The 21161-nt window shown below is 46.8% G+C and overlaps 1 protein-coding gene across 1 annotated transcript in view; it reads right to left on the bottom strand.

The window, feature by feature from the left end:
• LOC117886002 overlaps positions 1-17652 on the bottom strand; it is a 47110-nt gene extending 29458 nt beyond the window's left edge. Inside the window, exons 1-2 of the mRNA XM_034787622.1 lie at positions 17435-17652; positions 14862-15063 (exon numbers count right to left, since the gene is read on the bottom strand). Coding sequence (XP_034643513.1) covers positions 14862-15063; positions 17435-17652 — 420 coding nt within the window. The remainder of the gene's footprint in view (positions 1-14861; positions 15064-17434) is intronic.
• Between the last annotated feature and the right edge of the window lie 3509 nt (positions 17653-21161).

The raw sequence follows: 21161 nt of genomic DNA, 5'->3' as shown, positions 1-21161 counted from the left end.
ACAGGTGTTCCCTGCAATGGCTCCTTTCTCTCCTGCAATCTCTATAACCTATTAGATGAAAAAACCCTATTTGTACAAAATGCTGACTTGTTATTAATGGTTTCATCAGCAACCAGGAAGCAATTGAAAAGCTTCCATTGTGTTCTCTGCATTTATGCCATTTGTTATTACTTTACTTTCACTCAGGTTAAGAGTGAAACCAAATTGTTCAGTGTCACTCTCTTAATTGTGTCCTTTTCACTTCTTTCTGGCTTTCAATAAAGGGTCGTCCCAGGGGAATGTTTATTTAAAAATAACAATAAACTCTATTCATCTTAAGAAGTTATGTAAAAGGATTTTCCTTTAGATTGGTGTTGCTTTAAAAAAACAAAACCTCCTCCCACATTTTTAAATACAATTTTAAATTGGAACCTGTCAGAAAATAGTAAAGATCCTACATTCTGGTTTCCTTTAATAGGGCAGGAAACATTTTTACAAAACTAAATAGATATGAATGAACTCAAAGTATTAAATGAAAATGTTTTCTTTTGATTTAGGAAAACATTCTGCAAACACTGCAGCATTCTGCTTGTGCATGACATCCAGGAAAAACAAACAAACACCTAAACCGTGACAAATCAATAAGATTTTGGCAATGATTTGTATCTAACCACTTTGTGTTACTATTATTCATGATCTGTATTGCTTAGGAGTAACACGCTAGCTTATTACATATTCCATGTTACGCATTAGTATATAAGATTTTGTTAATATGATCTTTTCATCAGTCATTTGAAAGAAATGTGTACTGGAATAATAATCTTACACACTAACTAGGAGACCTAATTATAAAGAGGAGCGAACCACTGCAAAATCTCTTAGATAACAAAAAACCCTGAATCTTATAGACAGCTGACAGAGTGATGTAGAGTAGCACTGAGGGAATGCAGCTCCCATTTGAATACATTTGAAAATAGACTTTACAAAGATGATCATTGGTCTATGTTATTGGTTTCCACACTGGCAGCTGATCTATACCATGAGTGAGACCCTGGCTCCTTTGAAGTCAATGGTAAAACTCTCACCGACTTTAATGAAGCCAGAGTTTCAACCTCTACATTTAGCAAGTTCCTTCTGGGAGGGATCACCAGAATGACCGATTCTGAAAGGACATTCATAGTTCTGGAGAAAGTGAAACTGTTTGACAACACCCATTTTTTCATGTTCTCTGTGTGTATATATATCCTCCTACTGTATTTTCCACTGTATGCATCGATGAAGTGGGTTTTAGCCCACGAAAGCTTATGCCCAAATACATTTGTTAGTCTCTAAGGTGCCACAAGCACTCTTTGTTCTTTTTTCTTTTTGCTGATACAGATTAACAGGGCTACCACTCTGAAACCTGTTTGGGAGTCTTTCTACTAACTTCAATTGGCTTTTCCTCAGGAGCGAAAGAGGTGTGAACCCCCTCACTCATCTCAGTGGGGTATTAAAGGAGATGTCTCCTTATGGCTATTGAAATCGAGAACTATTACATTGTTCTTTGGCTTGGCAGATCCAGTCAGCTACTGGGGGGTAGATGTTCCATTCATTTGAAATAAAACTGGACATTAGAAAATGTACACAACTGAATGGTCTCTTGTGTATGTTGTATGCTTCCCACAGCCTGGGATCTCCCACCCCTATGCAGGTGGGGTGATCAGATGCCTTGGGTGTCTGCAGACATCTTGGTCATGTTACTATATTTTGTAGATATGATTTATAGAAATGCTGCTGTTTGTGCTGGGAAGCTTACACTGGCTTCAAAGCAGGATAAACTGCACTGGCCCAAATCCTGGCTTATTGAGGTTTTGCCTGCCTGTACCAGTGGTATGCATGGATGTAAGGTTACCATTGGCTGGCCCCTGATGGCTGAAATCCATAGTGTAGACTCCAGCAGTTTCATAGTAACTTTTTTGGTATAGAGATATGCAGAGGGACTCCGAGCCTGGAATAACCTGGCACTTTACAAAGGAGAAAAGTGTCCACTAACAGATGCCACAGAAAACTTTGTGAGAAATACCAGGGTAGTGTGGTTTTGCTGGCTCAGGATGCTGGTTATGGAATATGAATAATTCAATTTCTCAAGCCTGACATCCAAGTTTATCCATTTTAAGGCTTGGTCTGATCAATACTTTAGCTTGGTTGTGGAAAAACAAGGGTATATTTACACTGCAATCAGGGGTGTGACTGCAGCACGTGTAGCCCCCTGCCCAATGCTAATTTGATCTAGCTCCAGGAACAAAGCAGTGATGCTGTGGGAACATGGGCTGGCCACTGGGGTATCTATACAGGGTCCAGGATGGGGCTGTATTTTAACAGCCCATGCTGCAGCTAGTTCATATGGCTACATGCATTGCAGTAATTTCACACCTCTGACTGCAGTGTAGACATACCCATAGCTAAGGCCCAGTCTGTGGTGCAAATCATAATCCTATTGGTGTCCAGGTTAGGGGACAGCTGAGCTGTAACCAGGTTGCATTTGACGAGTAGACAGCAGGGCCTTCCTTTAATGTTTTGCACTTGTACCCTATCCACTGGAGGATCTCAAAGTATCCCTTAAACGTTTATTTAACTTCATAACCTGCCTAACAGTCTGGGAAAGCATTAGCCTCATCTGATAGAGGGGAAACTGAGGCGCAGCATGGCCATGACTTGCACTTAGGCCCTGTGGTGAGTCTGTGGCAGAGTTAGGACCAGTGACTCTCCATCATGTGCATTAGCCACAAAACTATTCTTCCTTTATTAGAAGGCAGTATGGGCCTCCGCTCAGAATGGCCTCCAAGGGCCTCGGTTTTTGGCAGTGGAAAGGCAGAGGGACTGCGGATACCACATCCCCAGGTGTCCCAAACTGCAAAAGTAATGCTGAGTATACCAGAGGAGGGCTGTGTGAGACAGCTGCTCTCAAGAATGAAGAGAGTCCTGTAAAGTAGGAGATTACTTTTCTTGTCTTTTCAAAGGGCAGAAGGGGTGTGTGTGTGTGTGCGCGTGTGCGCACGCTAGATGCAGAGGTTCTTGGGTTGTGTGGGGCATTGTGTGTGTGACACTCAGGGGTCGTGTGCAGGGCTCAGAACAGCAAGGCAGGTACCAGACACCAGGGGGTGCTGTCTGATTAATCTGTCTAGTGAGCTACGCTCGGAGTTATTTCCGTTCCAAATATATGTAACCCTTCTGCCAGTCAAAAGTTGGCAGCAACAACGGCTGGGTTCAATATCTAGGGGTTCCTTTTCAACAATACAACACAAAACCGGCTCGAGCCTCCACCCAGGGACCTGGGACAATTACACACCACTCCCTGGGCACCTCTAAGGGTATGTCTTCACTACCCTGCCGGATTGGCGGGTAGTGATCGATCCAGCAGGGATCGTGTCAGATTAGTCTAGATGCGATAAATCGACCCCCCAAGTGCTCTCCTGTCAGCTCCTGTACTCCAGCGCTGCGAGAGGCGCAAGCAGAGTTGACGGGGAGCGGCAGCACTCGACTCATCGTGGTGAAGACACCACGATAAGTCGATCTAAGTATGTCGACTTCAGCTATGTTATTCACATAGCTGAAGTAACTTAGATTGATTTCCCCGCCCCCCCCATCCTCCCAGTGTAGACCAAGGCTAAGAGGAAATATGTCCCCTCTCGCAAGCACACAGTCTGAGTGTAGCAAAAAAAATTTAATAAAAGGAGGGAAGTAACTCAGCATTCATTTGGAAAAACTCTGCAAACAGGGTTCATAAACACAAACCATGAGCAAAAGACCCACCCCCAAGTAAGTTGGGTAGTGTCCTTTTCCCCTCAGGTTTTTAAGTCCAGCAAACCCAAAAGTCACTTTAACATGCCCGACCCTTCTCTACACCCAACTCACAGTTGCTGTCCTTGGTTAGTGCAGCCCCAGAGTTCAGTGGTTTATCTGCAGATATCATCTCCCACCCTGGGTGGAAGTGGGGTAAGGAGGCACCTTACACACTCTGCTGCTCACACATTCACTCACCACCCCTCCCTGCCAGCCAATCACCATGCCTCTCCACCAGCCACCCTGCTGGCTGCTCATCAAGATGTCTTGAGGGCCTAGCACTTAACACAGCTCTCAGTGACTTCAGCTGTTAGTGGGGGAGCCTTACTGCTGGCACACACTGGGCAGTCTCTTGCATCAAAGACACTGTCCCAAAGCAGGTTTAATACTTAGACATCAGTGATTTCAGCATGTAACAAGACTCTCAATTGAGTTTAAATTAACTTTTTAATTACACAGTAGAGAGCAGAAGGATCAAACTGTCTAGGACCCTCAAGTAAAGCCCACACCACCAGATACAAGCACCTATCCCCACTTGTTTCTCCACCTGTCCCTTGCCTAGTGCCATTTAATTGAGGGTGAGTCTCTCCATCGAGGTATGCCAGGTCCAGTTCTGCTGCCCTCGATTCACACAACAAGGATAACAATGCTTTATTACTCCTGCCCCCAAAACAAGGAGACTGAGGATCCAACACCAGCCAGAAGTGACCATTTGGGCAAGCAATCCCATCATGCTGAGCACCTAGGCAGGGTGAGTGTGTCCATGCAAATTAGATCAGCTCCTGCAGTCCTCTTCCACAGCTCATCACTAGATGTCAGGGGAGAGCTCATTCAGATTCTGCTTACATCTACTATTAGTATTAAAAGTCTGATATCACATTAGAAGCTACAGCCCAGTAAGAATAAACCCTGTTACCTGTAATTTAATTGTGCAGCAGGTAGTGGATGCCAAAATCCATGTCAGATCTGCCCAAAAGGACCAGATAAGGAAATATATTAATTTTAGATTCAATTCCACTGATGCACTTGTTTATTTCTAGCCATGGCGTAAATTGTTTTTCTGAGCCAAAACTGCAGCAGTTAACTTCTAAATCTGTCATAACTCAGGCCTCATAGAAGCAGCTGAACACAAAATCAATGAATTTTGTTGTTGCTGTAAAATTTTTATTATGGACTAATTTCTGCCTAATACTCCCTTCAGCAATAGGTCTCTGGATGCCTTTTACTGCACAGAAGTAACCTGCACCAATTTGGGAGCAGCAGCGGGCTCCACTACAGGGTTCTTCCTTGAGCACTGTGGCTTTTATTTCCCAGGAGTGACTGTTCTTATCAATGGGGGGTGAAGACCACTGCAGCTTCAAGATCCAGACACTTGTGAAAGAATTCATGGCGCCAGAGCCTGGTAAGAGATTCTCAAAACAAAGGGATTCAGTCTGAGGGTAAAGTACCAGAGGGGTAGCCGTGTTAGTCTGAATCTGTAAAAAGCAACAGAGGGTCCTGTGGCACCTTTAAGACTAACAGAAGTATTGGGAGCATAAGCTTTCGTGGGTAAGAACCTCACTTCTTCAGATGCAAGTAATGGAAATCTCCAGAGGCAGGTATAAGGGTCTGAGGGTAGATAATTGACCAGTCACAGCCACTGATGATCAGTGAGTATAGGGAACTTGGGTGTGGCTGGGCAAAAGCTATAGTGGCCCATCAGCCAGCCAGCCAGCATAAGGGAATCCTGAACATTGCTCTTGTCCCAGCATCTGTCTCACCTCTGAGTGATGGCATGTGACTGGTTAGGCTTTTTGGTTGGGTGTAGCTGTTACGCCAGCATTGCAGGTCACCCTCAAATAGCAACCCGCCAAGAAACCAGCGGAGAACAGACATATCTTTGAGAGGGGCTTGACATGTAGCATTTGCATCTGGACATAGATCACAAGCTGAACTCTCCCACAGTTTAGGGGTGTGTGGCTTGGGAGATTCCTGGGTCAGAACCATCAGCTCTATTCCTCTGTCTGTGCAGTAGCACCACTTGTTAAACCTTCTTCCAAGAAAACACTCAAACGTCAAGGAAGTAATGTCCCTCCTCCCCTCAAAGTATAAAAATGGGTTTTATTCCCTTGATCTTCAAATCTTTCTTTAAAAGGCTGTGCTGAGTGGAGTGCAGCGGAGATACAGCCAGATTAATATACCGATTTACAAACGGTTGTGGTGTTAGACAGGAGATTATTTTTCTCTGCTGATTAGTATTATCTCACTTGTGCACACTCATTCTCGGCTCTCACCACTGAGTGGGGGTGTTGTCACAGCAAGCGCACAGAATGTGCTTCTCAAGAAATAGGCTAACATGGAAAAGGACTGGGGAAAAAAAAGGGAGTATGCCCTTTTCTGCAGCTTTATGATACAGAAGGAGGCTTAGAAGTTTTGGACATTTTTTTAGAAGTTCTTCTTTTCTGCTTGTTGTTTACCTGAGAAATCTCAGGCCTGGCGTGTTCTGGTTTTGCTAGAGTCAGTATGTGTGCTCAGAGCATATCTATTGTGAGCCTCTGAACCATGACTAGAAGATCATGGGTCAGTGTGTTTAATTTTTACTTCAGACAAACTTTCTCCAAAATGCTCATTAGTCATTGGAGTTCACAGTGTTAACAAACCCAGTTAGGGCTTACTAACACAGCCAGGTCAGGGGACCCCTAGCTGGGCAGGGACTGGATTTTTTGTTTTACAGGAAACTGCATGATTTTGATTTTTTCCCCCATTCTGAAATGGAATGAAAACAAACAAAAAAAAAATCATTATTTCCTCCCCAGAATTGGTTTTGGGTCAATTGCAACATTTCAGGTCAGTTCAATCAAAATATTTTGTTCCAATGCTGACATTTTAAGATGTTCGTAAATGTTTTTTATAGATATAAAAATTATTTCCAGAAGATTTCAAAATGAAACATTGAACCATTCCTCTAGGGAAATGTCGAAGTAGGATATTTCATTCTTATGCTTAATTTTAATTTTTTTAAAGCTATTTGTGTTGAAATGGACACGTTTTCAGAACATGCTGATTTTGACAAAAGCATCATTTTATCCAAAAACCATGTAGATGAAAAAATTCTGCCCAGCTCTGCTTGTCACATGGCTTGTACTTGTCTGTAAGTGATGCTTGCTCAACCGTCACTTTGCAAACTAAAATGTAGCTACTGTGCAGAAGCCATATGCTATTCTCAACCTTGGTGCAGATGTCCCCTATCAGTGGGAGACCTGCTTTGGTTTAAGGGGACTTGGTGACCTTAACTTTGTAAACCTTGCTACGGCCGTAACTAAAAATGTAATTCACTCCTCTTCACAAAATGAGTTTGACGCTTTGCACCTAGATAGACAGATTTGCCCAGTACAGGACTTTGAGACCTAAGGGTAGGTCTATACTTAACTCCGGGTCCAGCGGTAAGCAATCGATCTTCTGGGATCGATTTATCACGTCTTGTCTAGACGTGATAAATCGATCCTGGAAGTGCTCGCCGTCGATGCTGGTACTCCTGCTCAGTGAGAGGAGTACGCGGCATCGACGGGGGAGCCTGCCTGCCGCGTCTGGACCCTCGGTAAGTTCGAACTAAGGTACTTCGACTTCAGCTACGTTATTCACGTAGCTGAAGTTGCGTATCTTAGTTCGAAGTGGGGGGTTAGCGTGGACCAGGCCTAAGGCTGAAAAGTGCTAATGAAGGGCACAGTATTGTCAGAATAAGGAGACAAGGTGGGTGAGGTAATATCTTTTATTGGGCCATCTTCTATGGGTGGGAGAGACAAGCATTCGAGCTTACACAGAACTCTCCCTCATAATCACAATGGTCCCTTCTGGCTTTGAAATCTATGAATCTACTCTGAGCCTTTGACATTATTTCAAACAACAATACAACAAAACCAGCACAAATCTCCTCCAAAACTTCACGCCTAACACAACCTATTAAGCAGGATTTCCCCCCAACAAACTTCCATCCCCTATACAAAATAAAGGACTTGTCTTGACTAGCAGGAGCATAAATGATAACTCAAGATGGTAAAACTGAGTTAAAGATATTCCCATGCATCTACTTTAGGCGGTGCTTAATTTGTAATGAGAGGGGCCAGGGCTCAAGCAATTAGTTGCTAGGACTTAAGCAATTTTTTAAACTTTTATAACTGATGCAGCAAGTGCCGGGGCTATGAACTGCCAAGCCCAGAGGTGCTGGGGCTATGAACTGCCAAGCCTAGAGGTGCCAGGGCTGAGCCCTGGCACAAATTTAAGCACTGCCATTAGGTAAATGGTTGAGTTTAGGCTGGGTTTATCTAGCTCACGTTAGCTAATCCTGAGCTAAATTTGACCTTTATATCCCCGTTTCCCCATCTGTGAAATGGAGATAACAATGTTTACCTGTCTTTTATAAAAGGCTTTAAGCTCTACAGATGCTAAGTGTTGTTATTATTTATGGAGCTTACTTTTGTTAGGGCCCAAACCAACCATCCAATATCAGTAACCAAAAGAAAGAGGAGGTGGAGCTGTAATGACTCTTTAAAAATATGTTCCTTTTTCCATTTCAAATATCAGCATGAACTCTTTCTTCAAGGACCTTCAAGGGATTTTATTCAGAGAATCAGAAGGAGCGGCAGAGCATAGAGAGATCACCCAAGAGAATCTTGAAAGAATTGCTTGGGCTCTAAGAAATGAGATTAAAAATAAAAACAGGTGGGTGAACAGTAGAATCCAGCACATGCATCTATTAATGACGGGACTCTGCCAACGTTAATTAAGCCTCACAGTCGGGAGGTAGGGGAAGTGTTACTGTCCCCATCTTACAGGCCTTGTCTGGGCTGGTAAAACGCATCACGTTAGGCCTGATTTACACTAAAACGTTGTCATTCAAGGTTGTGAAAAATCCATACCCTGAGAGCTGTAGTTAAGACTAAGGCTGCAAGTCTGTCACGGAGGTCGCGGAAGTCACGGATTCCATGACTTTCCAGGACCTCCATGACTTCCGCAGCTGCAGGGCTGGTGCGGCTGGCCCTGGGAACCGCCTGAGCAGCATCGGTGCCCTCGCATCAGTGCGGGATGTTGCTGCTATCTCTGATGTCACTGCCTCCTGCTGCCTGCCTGTCTCCGACTCCAGATCTCCTGTGGCTCAGCCCTCAGTTCCAAGTCGCCTACGTTCAAACCCCGTCCAGGGGAACCTGAACAAATCCAAACGGAACGGAACAATTCTGCTGCCGTCTGGGCTACTGAAGTCTTGTCTTCTCTTACAAACCCTATTGCAGGGCTTCCCTTGCAGGAGCCTAACCTGCCCCTCCAGTGTGCTGCCCCCATTATCTGTCTTTTACCCTAACCCTGGGCTTTTCTCAGCAGAGATGCCTGTCTCTTCTACAGTCTTCCCCTCAACTGAGTTCCTTCAGTCTACTTATTATGGCTTAGCTCTGCCCCTCACCCCTCCTGGATGGGAGCCAATTAGCTGCTCTCCTCCACAGGAGCAAATCCTGAGTACTTGCCTGCATTCCCTAGGCTTGCAGGTGAGGGTGGTTAAGCCCCATCACAGGCACACAGGGCAAGATGTAATTGAACATGGGTTAGCTGCTTGAGGTGAACTCTGGTTGGAAACACTGGATTCACATCCACCGGCCAACATGACTTGAAAATACAATGTGGCTTATCTATGCTTGGACTTTAACATGTATTAGCTAACTCGTGTTTGGAAAACACACCTTTTAGCCTAGTGTAGACAAGGCTTTAGTGTGGACAAAGACAATGCCGTTTACCAAGGTTAGCAAGTCATGGTTAATGCTAGAGCTAACACGTTTCTAAACACAGCTTGTCCCATTCTGCACCAGGTTGCGTTTAATATCATGTTAGTTAAAAACCTCTTATAATGTTTGCTACCACGATTGATTTCTCCCATGCAGACATGACCACAGGCAGATTAAGGGAGTTGGCCAAGGTCATTGGGGTAGGCAGGTTGTCAGTGGTTTAAGAACTGCGCTCAGAGCAGGTCTGGATGACACAGTGGTTAAAATGCCAGCAGCTGCCTGGGGGTCTCATTACGCTGGCCCTTGTGGTGGTAGCAGCTGTAGGAAATTGGAAGAGAAAAAAGCGCGGGTAGAAAAAGCCATACCGGGCTGGGTCCAGCATGGGGTTGCAGAGGGTCAAATTAGGACAGGCACTGCAACACTAGACTCCACATAAGGTCCCCTCTTCAGAGGCTTATCTTGGGTTTTCTTTGGCTTTGTGAATCCTTGGGCCAGCACCTGGCCCAGCACAGCAAACGTAGCCCGGCTCCAAGTATGTCCGTTGGTTTTTATGCTGATCGAGTTAGCCAGAGGCACACAATACCCAATGGCCTGCCAGAGAGATCAGGGCTTACTACCTGCTGCCTGCCGAGAATCTGTTTCTCACCTTCTGGTGACTCGTCTTAACTTACATACTTTAAGAATGTAGTTTTGAGACTACACACATAACCCCTTCCATATTCTCTGCACGTACATTTCACAATGATTATGATGACCGATGTGACACACGCTTTCAGTAGAGATGCTATATGACCCCCTTTGGTGCAAGGGGAGCTCTTTAACTCCCTGACTGAAGAGCATCTATTCTGGGGAGAGGCAAAGGCAGAGCAGGATGTGGAAGGGGTGAGGCAGAGGGAGAGAGAAATCCAAATACCACCGCAGTGATTCCCTAAGGGCGCAGCCCTGGATTCTACAGGAAGGTTTGAGAGGGGACTAGGAGATCTCTGCAGTACATTTCTATGGGAGCAGCATTAGCAATGCCAAGTATATACAGGGATCTAAGGCAGGGATAATGATGGATCATTATTAGTTGCACAGACAAAAGGAACTAAGACTGCAAAGCAAAGCCCCAGAGACCAGTTACATATAAGCAGCTCATTTGCACTCTAAAGCTAACGATAAGATAGGCACGAACTTCTAATTTTCTAGGGAGGTGGAGGTCTTGAGTGGAGCCTTAACCCTTTCATGCCCTGAGTCACAATCTTCTGACTCTTTAAACGTGGGTGTAAAATGCACGGACTGTAATAATTAAGGCTATGATTTAGTCACGAGTATTTTTAGTAAAAGTCATGGACAGGTCACAGGCAATAAACAAAATCACGGCCTATGACCGGTCCATGACCTTTATTAAAAATACCCCTAACTAAATCTTAGGTGCTGGGGGAGTGGGGGTGCTCCAGTGGATACTGCAGCTCAGGAGGGCGGGGGCAAATGCTCCAGCAGTCAGCACTGCTGCTGGTGGCCTGGGGTCCTGCTGCCACCGCCGCTGGGTGGGGGGGCGGCTCCGCCCCCGCTGCTGCTGTGGGGGGGAATGGGCTGGGGCCTCACCGCTGCTGCTCCCAAACTGCTGCTCTGGGGCAGTACCTGAGACCAGCTGTTTGGGGCTGCCGGTGCGGCTGGCCCCGGGGCTGCCCCAGCTGCTTGGGTGGCCCTGGGGTTGGCCACAACAGCCTCTGCAGCTGCGGAAGTCACGGAGGTTCTGGAAAGTCATGAAATCTGTGACTGCCGTGAATGACTCACAGCCTTAGCAATAATTAGTGTTGTGTCAGGTTAACAGGAGGCGTATGCAGTATTTCGGGTGCTGCTCCACCCTTCTAGTTGGTTTGCATAAGAGACACCTTCAGCTTATAGATCATGCTTTGGTATGAACCTATCTCACCTGCTCTCGTTCCAAGTAACACCAGAGATTCCTGCAGCTGTGAGAGGGAAGGCAAACATCTTCCGGAATTGTTTTTCTGTTTGTGACTCAGTCCATTTGACAGCACTGCGGGCCTGATTCTGATCTCGCTTACATCCACTTCACACTCGTACAATGCCATTGACTTCAGCGAAGTTACTCCTGATCTGCACTGCTGGAACCTAGGGTACGTCCACACAGCAACTGGGAGGTGTGAGTGCATCATGTGGAGACCTACTTGAGCTAGCGTTGATAGATCAGGTTGCTAAAAATAGCAGTGAAGCCGCAGCAATATGGGGGCGGCATAGCCCAGCTGCTTGTCTACGTAGCCAGGGTCCTGAGTGGGATTGCACTTGGGTGGCTGGCTTGTTCTGCCACCTGTGCTGCCGTGGCTTCGCGGCTATTTTTAGTGAGCAAGTGAGATCCAAGCTCACTCAGGTACCTCCACAAGTGCTGCACTCGTACCCCCGATTGCTGTGTAGACATACCCGTAGAGCAGAATCAAGCCTTCTGAGGATAGTCAGTTTCACAGCTTGTCCTAGATCTAGGCTGAGGTCTATTTGTCCAGTTCCCCAACCTTTGCACTTACAATAATATTGTCACCTGGTGCAGAATGGTGACAATAATATTCTTCCAACAAACAAAAAAAAGGATGACTAAAGCTTGATATTCCTGATATTTCCGAGATCAAAACCCAGCACAACCCACTCACCCCCAATTTTTTTTTAAACCTGCAAACTATCCCTGACTTGGCGAAGTTAGTTATTGGAGCTATACGTGACCAGGAACTACCGTACGTCTCTTTCCCCTGGCTGGCTCTATTTAGAGAAACCGTTCTCTCCAGCTCAGAGCTGGATTTAAACCCAGGACAAAGTGCAGCCTGCGAGACTGGTGTTTGCCCTGGATAATCTCACCAGTTTGTGACCCAGGGCTAATTCCTGCAGCACGACAGGCAAAAGAGGCTCATGGTCCAGTCTAGCAGTGGGCGGTTACTCGAGGCCCGAGTTACTCCAAGCCTTTCAGTTGCTTGGAGCCCTGCAAATAATCAAGCCAGCCCTGGTTTGGCCCCCTCCATTCTCCTCACCAGCTAGTTTCCTCTTTTCTCCAAAGCTGAGGTAACAGCTGCCCTAGTTTTATTTTGAAAACATTGTTAGACTAATGTATTCCATTTCAAAGCAAGATAAACAATTCCCGGCCCACATAGAACTGCAGGGCCTGCAGTCCAGAACAGATGTTTAAAAGCAGTCTCATTTGGGGATTCAAAGGAATGTGACTGGTTTGCTTGAGTGGGAGGACAGGAGTATGGCAGCTGCTCCTGTATACATTCGCCATGTCTAGGTAGGGGAAGCACTGTGAGATGGCAGAGAGACTTAATAGGTAGGATGTGAGTGTGTTCTAATGTTACAGAACCTGGGCACCTTGCAAAAATGATATCCCCAGTGCAAACATTAAGGGAGACAGTCCTAGATTTGAAGGCCAGGAGGGACAGTTATGACAGTCTAGCTTGACTCCTGCTTAACTCAGGACGGAGAACCCACCCAGTAATTTCTGCATCAAACTCGTAATTAGCTATGAAGGGTTAAAATCCATGTGCATTTTATATAACAACCTGGTATATGGATTGTGCCAGTTCTTTTTCAGACCCAAAGTCCAGAGTTTGGTCGGGAGACCAGAGGCCTAGCTAATAGTGATTAGCTAAGAGAAAGCTGGGGTAATCAAGATAACATTGCCTTTGCTAAGATATGCTTGGTCAGTAGAAATGCCAGATGTTGAAGCAATAACTGAATAATTATGTTTCATCCAATGTTTCAAATTGAACAAAGGATCCCTGTTCCTATTGTGTTTCTCTTGTAGGGAACGTTCTTCCCTCAGATCCAACCTTGAGTTTATGAAAATTGGCACGTCAGTATAAAGATATGACATCCTTCCACCTCCCTTTCCAGGGACCAATGCCCTGCCTTAAGACATAAAGAAGACAATCTGTATTATCATATCCTTTCACTGTTTCTTTGCTTTAACCCCTAGGAATGTACCTGTTGGACAATCAAAGGAGTTGCTCCGTTCCTATGGACCCCAAAGCAGAATTCAACATATATATTTTATACTTATAACATTTTATCAAAGTATTAATTAAATGTTAACTTGCTAACTTGAGACCATGGGTGGAGACATTATGTAACCTTTTAACCATTGGCTAATGTGCTATCTTGTCTTGCTGCAAAACCTCTCCTGGGGTGTGGAACTGCCTACCCCGTCACTTTCCCCCGCCCATGGAAAATCAATATATTCCATTGGAATCAATTCATTGACAGTGTCTCTGAGCCTAATAAGCAAGGTGACACTCCGCCAGCGCTGTGTGTAATAAACTCCTATGCTTGACCTCTACATGGTGTGGATTTATGTCCTTCAAGCCATGTTAAATTGCATACTGTTTGTTAGCGACAAGCTTATCAAGTGATCTAGATTGCTCTATAGCAGTGACCTGTCCTCTTCCATTATTTACCACTCCCCCAATTTTTGTGTCTTCTGCAAACTTTATCAGTGATGAGTTTATGTTTTGTTCCAGGTCAGTGATAAAAATGTTAAATAGCCTAGAACCGACCCTTCAGGGTCCCCACGAGAAACACACCTGCTTGATGATGATTCCCCATTTACAACTCCAGTGTGAGACCTATCAGTTAGCCAGTTTTTAATCCATTTAACGGGTGCCATGTTAATTTTATATCTTTCTAGTTTTTTAATCAAAATGTCATGTGGTGCCAAGTCAAACGCCTTACAGAAGTCTAAGTATATTACAACAACACTATTGCCTTTATCAACCAAACTTGTAATCTCATTTAAAAAACCAGGATAGTTTGACAGGATCTATTTTCCATAAACCAATGTTGATTGGCATTAATTGAATTACCATCTATTAATCGAGTTCTCTATCAGCTGCTCCATTATCTTGCCCAGGCTTGATGTTAGATTGACAGGCCTATAATTACTCAGGTCATCTCAGCTGTCTAATACAACTCTGTTATTGTCTTTGATCTGCACTTTAAGTTCTTATCATTGGCAGTTCCATGCAGGAATCAAGAGCCTGATGAAGCAGCCACTTAAGTCAATGACAAGATTTCCATTGGCTTCCGTGGGCACTGGGTCAGGCCTCAAGTGAGGATTATACAGCAGAGATGGGAAAGAACCACTAGCTCAGCAGGTTAACCCCATCCTCCTCAAGCCCCCATGGCAAGGGCATGATAAAGTGCCTTTCCAGAGGGGTTATTAACCGGATACTATGACTTATTTTAATACCTAGGAGAACCACACTCCAGATAAAAGAACCGCAGTGCTGGTATATCCAACAAGATCATTTAGGTTTGATTTTCCTCTCTTACCTGGATCTCCAGTTTACCTGCTGTCGTCCCATTAGAGCCTGATTCTGAAAAGTGCTGAATGTCCTCAACTCCTGTTGACTTTAATGGGAAGTGAGGGTGCTCAACACCTGGAAGGATTCTCTCTTGAAGCTCTGTAGATATCAGTGCATCTGGTATGCTCAGCAATTCCGGTCGGGGCAGCAGGCAGGGATGTTCAAGTGACCTGGAAGCAGCAATCTATTACAAAGGGCTGGTGGGTCTGAAAGGCAATCCGTTACGCTACATATGATTTAGTGCCGCACAGATGAGGCTGATCACCAATCACTTTTAGATTCCTTTTGTGTGGGATATGTGAGATATACAGTGAGGCCACGGCTGTGCTGGGCACAAGTACAGCCTGCCGGGGATAGCTTGGGATATCCAGCTACTGACTCCTTTTTGCAGGCAAAGAACAGCAGAATTCCTATGAAAACAACCTGATGCTAACCTGCACCCCCGCTTGGCCTGACAAAGGAAGTGAATACTTGTTAGGGTTACTGTGGATTTGAAATGTTTTCAAAAGCTAACATTTTTTGAATGATGTTTTTGGCAATTTTTACACAATAAACATCCATCAACTTTAATCATGACTGGGGTGTTTTAAAGAGTCATCTTCTATCTAAGTCCTTTTGGGGCTGTATCTGAGCCCCTCACCAACTATAGCCAACTCACCCCCACAACTCTCCCGTGAGCGAGGGAAATATCATTCTCCTCCTTTTGCAGAAGTGGCAGATTGTAAGCTCTTTGAGGCAGGGACTATCCCTTTGTTCTGTGTTTGTCACAGGGTTAATGATCAGTATCTGTTGGATCCTTTAGCAATGTCTCTCTCTGTACCTCTGATAAAATAAGGGGAATGGGGAGCCCTTTGAAGACCCTTTGCTGCCATTTCTGAAATAGGGTTTATTTCCACTCACACCCATGCGTGTGAATAGTCATAAGTAGTTTCCATAATGATGTTGCTTATATACTCACTATGGAGAAACAATTGCCTATCCTATAGTAAAGATTGCACTTAAGGTTGACTTTCACTCCCAAATGCAAGGGAGTTGAATTCGGGGGGGAAGTAGTTCCCAAGTTATTCTCCCAAACTCCACCCACAAACCAAGATCCACCTACTTGAGAAACCAAACTGAAACACCACTTATAGTAAATTGTACAGATCTTCATAATATGATCACACCTTCTCTTTCTTCTATGCTTTGATCAGCAGAGAAATAGTTCTGTCTTCCTAGCTATAAAATTGTTAGGTTTCAGAGTTAACATCACATTTAGATGAAGAGGGGCATTCAACTCCGCTTTCAGAGGTATTGTTTCAGACTACCTGCAGACTCAGGCAGAAATCACTGCATTGGTTTGCACCTGGTTTACCTTCTGAAGGTTTTCTTCACAGATATAAGCACTAGAGACTTAATTTTTCCCCCTAACTTGACTCCTCTATCTTACAAGAGGACAAAGATGTTTGCTTCAGCACATTAGTGATTTCTCCCTGATTAAGTCAAATTTTTTCCTTACATGCCAAGCTCTTTTATGAAACAATCTTGTAATAACAGACTGTTAAAATTAGCTCCTTTGTGCATTTGAAAAAATTGTCATGTGTTTTTCAGCTTGCCATCCGTCGACTTCAAACTGAGAGGGCTCACATGCCGAGGCTCTGTTGAAATCAATGGGACTTGTTAGGGGCATAGGTGTCTGAGCAGAGTTCCTTGCAAAATCAGGGCCCTAAACATGTCTGAACAGAGCATTTTGCTGTAAAAATAGCATTCAGGCAGCTTAGAAAAATATATTACTGTCTTGATCCCCATTAAAGAAGTGCATCTTGGATGTTTTCAGTGTCAGTGCATTGCCATATAAAGCTTTTCCTGATGACGTGTGCTTATGCAGAAATAATGCTGCACTTTAAAACTGTGGTGGGTAAAACGTCCCTTGACAGTATGCTGGTGCAGAGAGCATTTTCTACAGGAGTTGACCCCAAAGACATTACACTTCCCCGCAGAAAAACGTATGCACCAATCTCTTTCTCTCTCAGGTTCTCATAAATCCTGTCACTGTGATATCTAAACACTGCACCAACCACCAGCAAGGTGTTTGTCATTTCTTCCACCCCATGGACACACTCTAGGTAGCATGAGATTGTACTCAGTGGTGCAGCCAGGGTACAAGTGTAGGGCGAGCAAACATAAAAAAGGTGCCCCCCCATGGCTCCTCCTCTGGCCACGCCCCCTGGCTCCTCCCATTCCCCCCCCAGATTAACCCCGGGGCCCGGCTCAGGACTCCTTCGGGCTTCCCAGGGGTGCAGATACCCCAGTCCCCACGTGATCCCAGGAGAGTCTCTCCTGCCCAGCCTGCTATGCAGGTGTCCCCCGCCGGGCTGCGCCGCCCGACCCCACCTGTGGGTTCCCATCCCCCCTGCCCCGGGCTCCAGGCTCCTGCGCCGCGCCAGGGCCCCCCCGTCCAGACAGCGCGGCCTGCGCCCCTGCCCTGTGGGCCCGGCCCTGGGGAGCCCCTCGCCTGGAGGGGACCCCCCCAGTGCAAGGCACCGGACCCCCGTTGCTCACCTTCTGTTCTGTGCTGCTGCCTGTCCCCGGCCGATCCCGGCCCCGCACTGCGGGCGGATCCCAACTCCGGCTCTGGCTCGGGGCGGGGAGCGCTTAGCCGCCGAGCCCTGAGCCGCTGCAGGAGGTGGCTGCGCCTGCGGCGATGTTGGGGCTGTGTGGGGTGCGATGGCCGAGGAGCCGGCCCCCTCGCTCCTCCTGCTGTGCCTGCCCCCGCCCATGGCTCCTTCGGCTGTGCTGCCCCCAGTGCCGGCCCGGCCCTCCTGCGCCGCTGCCTGTCCCCAGCCGATCACGGCCCCGCGCCGTGGGCGGATCCCGGCTCTGGCTCGGGGCGGGGAAGCGCATGGCCGCCGAGCCCTGAGCTGCCGCAGGAGGTGGCTGAACCTGCGGCGATGTTGGGGCCACGTGGGGCGCGATGGCCCGGGAGCTGGCCCCCTCGCTTCTCCGGCCGTGCCTGCCGCCCCCCCCCCATGACTCCTTTGGCCGTGCTGCCCCCAGTGCTGGCCCAGCAGGCGCCGCTTTTGGGAAATGTGCCGAGGGGAAGCGTCTGTTTCCCCTGCACCCCGCTAGCTATGCTACTGATTGTACTAAGTCCGGAGTAGTGGGAACTCATCTAATCAGAGACAATGTCCCTCAGACCACCTCACTTCCCACTTGCCTCCTCTCTGGGTTGTGATCTCACAGCCAGCCTGTGACAACTGCAGCAGTTGTTTATGTGGAAGAGTAGCAGGACATACTGAATGTATTTTGGCTACCTCCAGTGTGATAAAGGGCATTGCTGGTGCCCTTATCACATTAAGTTGTATCTTACTTTGCGCATAGTTCTCTCGGTCTCAATGGGAAAGGTAGTAGTCAGGGTGAGTAAGGGCCAGGATTGGCCCTCTGCTGTTGTCCTTTCTGAAAAAAGTTAATTGGTCTAGTGCATTCAGAGGAGAGGGCTGAATTCCATGTTTAATTATGGGGGTGCAGTCTATGCCCCCCAGGGCACAGTGGAATGCCCACTGCAGTCACTAGGGGTTGGTAGAAAGATTGAGGGGAGGCTGCAGCCTTTATATAGCTTTGTTCAATCGTCCTGGTCACTGTGTATTAATCCTGCTGGGCCACAGGCACTCAGGGTTTAAGAGACAGAGGCAATATTGCCTCAGCTGGCCAATCGGCAGACCATTAACAGCTGGGGTAAGAGCCTGTAGGCCAGGAAGAAGGGGGTTGTGAGGGAACCTGAGGAGGACTCGTTAATGACAAACTGGGCAGAAAGCAGTTCAAGGAGCCAAATTCTCCAGGGACAAAGCATTGGGATGAGGAATTGTGAAAAAGGGGCCGGAGGCAGATGAAGGTGGGAAGCGGCCCAAGGAAACAACTAGGAGTCTCAGGATAGGTCTATACTACCCGCCTGAATCGGCGGGTAGAAATCGACCTCTCGGGGATCGATTTATCGCGTCCCGTTGGGACGCGACAATCTATCCCCGAATCGGCGCTCTTACTCCACCAGCGGAGGTGGTAGTAAGCGCCGCCGACAGAAAGCCGCAGAAGTCGATTTTGCCGCCATCCTCACAACGGGGTAAGTCGGATGCGATACGTCGAATTCAGCTACGCTATTCACGTAGCTGAATTTGCGTATCTTAAATCGACTCCCTCCTGTAGTGTAGATGTACCCCCAGAGTAGCAGCCGTGTTAGTCTGTATCCGCAAAAAGAAGAACAGGAGTACTTGTGGCACCTTAGAGACTAACAAATTTATTAACTAGGAGTCTGAGGAAATACATCTTAGCTGCTTAATACTGAGTCCCTGGGCTGCAATGCAGAGGGCCTGGGTTGTCCTCTATTTGCTACCAGGAAAATGGGGGTAAAAGCCCTCCTGAGGCAAGGACTACTGAGCCCAGAGTAGGGCTGGAGACCTGGCATAAAGTTGCTGGACTTTTTTGTTTATTGGCTTCTCTGCTACTCTGGGAGACTATAAGCGACCTTGCTGGAGGGCTGAATTGTGAGAAGAGGCAAACCAACGCACCCTTGGAGGGGCTGTCAACAGGAGGCACCAGAGTCAGAGAAGCTGCTGCAGCCTGGCTGGCCATCAGGAGGTGCACTGGATGGTGAGTGATCCCTCCACAGTTGCTCAGTGAGGAAATCTGCTCCCCTTTGGTCTGCCCCTATTCCTGCCCTTTGTTTCTCTTCCATCCCTCCCTGTCCTGCAAAGTTTCCTCTGCTCTTTTCTCTGAATTTCCTTCCCTGCAGCAGCTTTGCTTTCCCAGCCCTGTGGGCTTTGCCCCCAGCTGCCCTCCCCGTTCCATGCACGACGATGATCAGTGGTGAAAGTGTCAGTGTTAGGTTTTAGAGTTGATGCTCCTGACTTAGTGCTGACATCACTGCATCCATTACCCTTACACTCAGTTAAGATTTGAATCTTGGTGGTGGCCATGGGGGCTAGAAATGTACATATTAAAAAAAAAAAATTCAGATTCTTAAGAATCTGTGTCACACAGGCCACATAAATACATCACATGGGGCAGTTCTGGGGACCTTGTGTCTCATGGTGAGGGTGCTAGGTTAGGAACCACATGACTTGGGTTCTAATCCAGTCTCTGCCACTGGCCTGCTGGGTGACTTTGGATAAGTCACTTCCCCCTCTGCCTCAGTTTCACTATCCATTTAATGGGGATAATGGTACTGATCTCTGTAAAGCACTCTGAGATTGTCTGCTGAAAAGTGCTAGATAAGATATGGGTATTATTAGTCTGATTCTGCTACTGATCTACTGTGAGACCTGGGTCATTATACTGTAGTTCTTCAGGGTAGGGCAGGGCAGGGGTGGCCAACCTATGGCTCCGGAGCCACATGCGTCTCTTCAAAAGTTTATATGCGTCTCCTTGTATAGGCACTGACTCTGGGGCTGGAGCTACAGGCGCCAACTTTCCAATGTGCTGGGGGGTGCTCACTGCTCAACCCCTGGCTCTGCCCCCACTCCACCCCTTCCCGTGCCCTCCCTTGAGCCTGCCATGCCCTCGCTCCTCCCCCTCACTCCCTACTCCCACAAAACAGCTGATCAGGAGGTGCGGGGAGGGAGGGTGAGGTGCAGATTGGTGGGCCTACCAGTGGGCGGAAGGTGCTGGGAGTGGGGGAGGGAGGAGCTGATGGGGGAAGGAGGGGCTGCTGACATATTACTGTGGCTCTTTGGCAATGTACACTGGTAAATTCTGGCTCCTTCTCAGGCTCATGTTGGCCACCCCTGGGGTAGGGCCTGTCTCTCACTGTGGTTTGTACAACTAGCACAATGAGCCTCTGATCTCTGCTGGCACCTCTGTATGCTGCTGCAGTGCACATAATGATGCAAACAAACAGAGCAGAGTGTACATTTAAAAAACAATCCCCATAACAAAACACTCCACTGCACACATGGCTTTCCCTCTGGGGAGAGGGTGAAAGAGAGAACAAACCAGATGGGACAGGTGTTAGTAGTGTCACTTAATGCACAACTGGAAGGCACTGAGATATTACAGTGATGGGGGCTGGATAAGCTCATGTATGGAATAGAATATACACAGAGTGAGGGGTCAGATTTTTAAAAGACTTTTATTTAGGCACCTAAAGATGCAGAGAAGTGCCTAAAGGGATTTTCTAAAGCGCTAGTTGAATCTGGTTGAATTTTAAGCTACCTAAATACCTTTTAAAAATCTGGCCTTTGGAGCCCTAACACATCCTTACTATTACAACGTAACCCCAATAGCATTAAAATAATCA

Source organism: Trachemys scripta, chromosome 12 (assembly GCF_013100865.1).
Source record: "Trachemys scripta elegans isolate TJP31775 chromosome 12, CAS_Tse_1.0, whole genome shotgun sequence".
In the NCBI taxonomy this organism is placed as follows: Eukaryota; Metazoa; Chordata; order Testudines; family Emydidae; genus Trachemys; species Trachemys scripta.
This window is presented reverse-complemented; position numbering and strand designations above follow the sequence as displayed.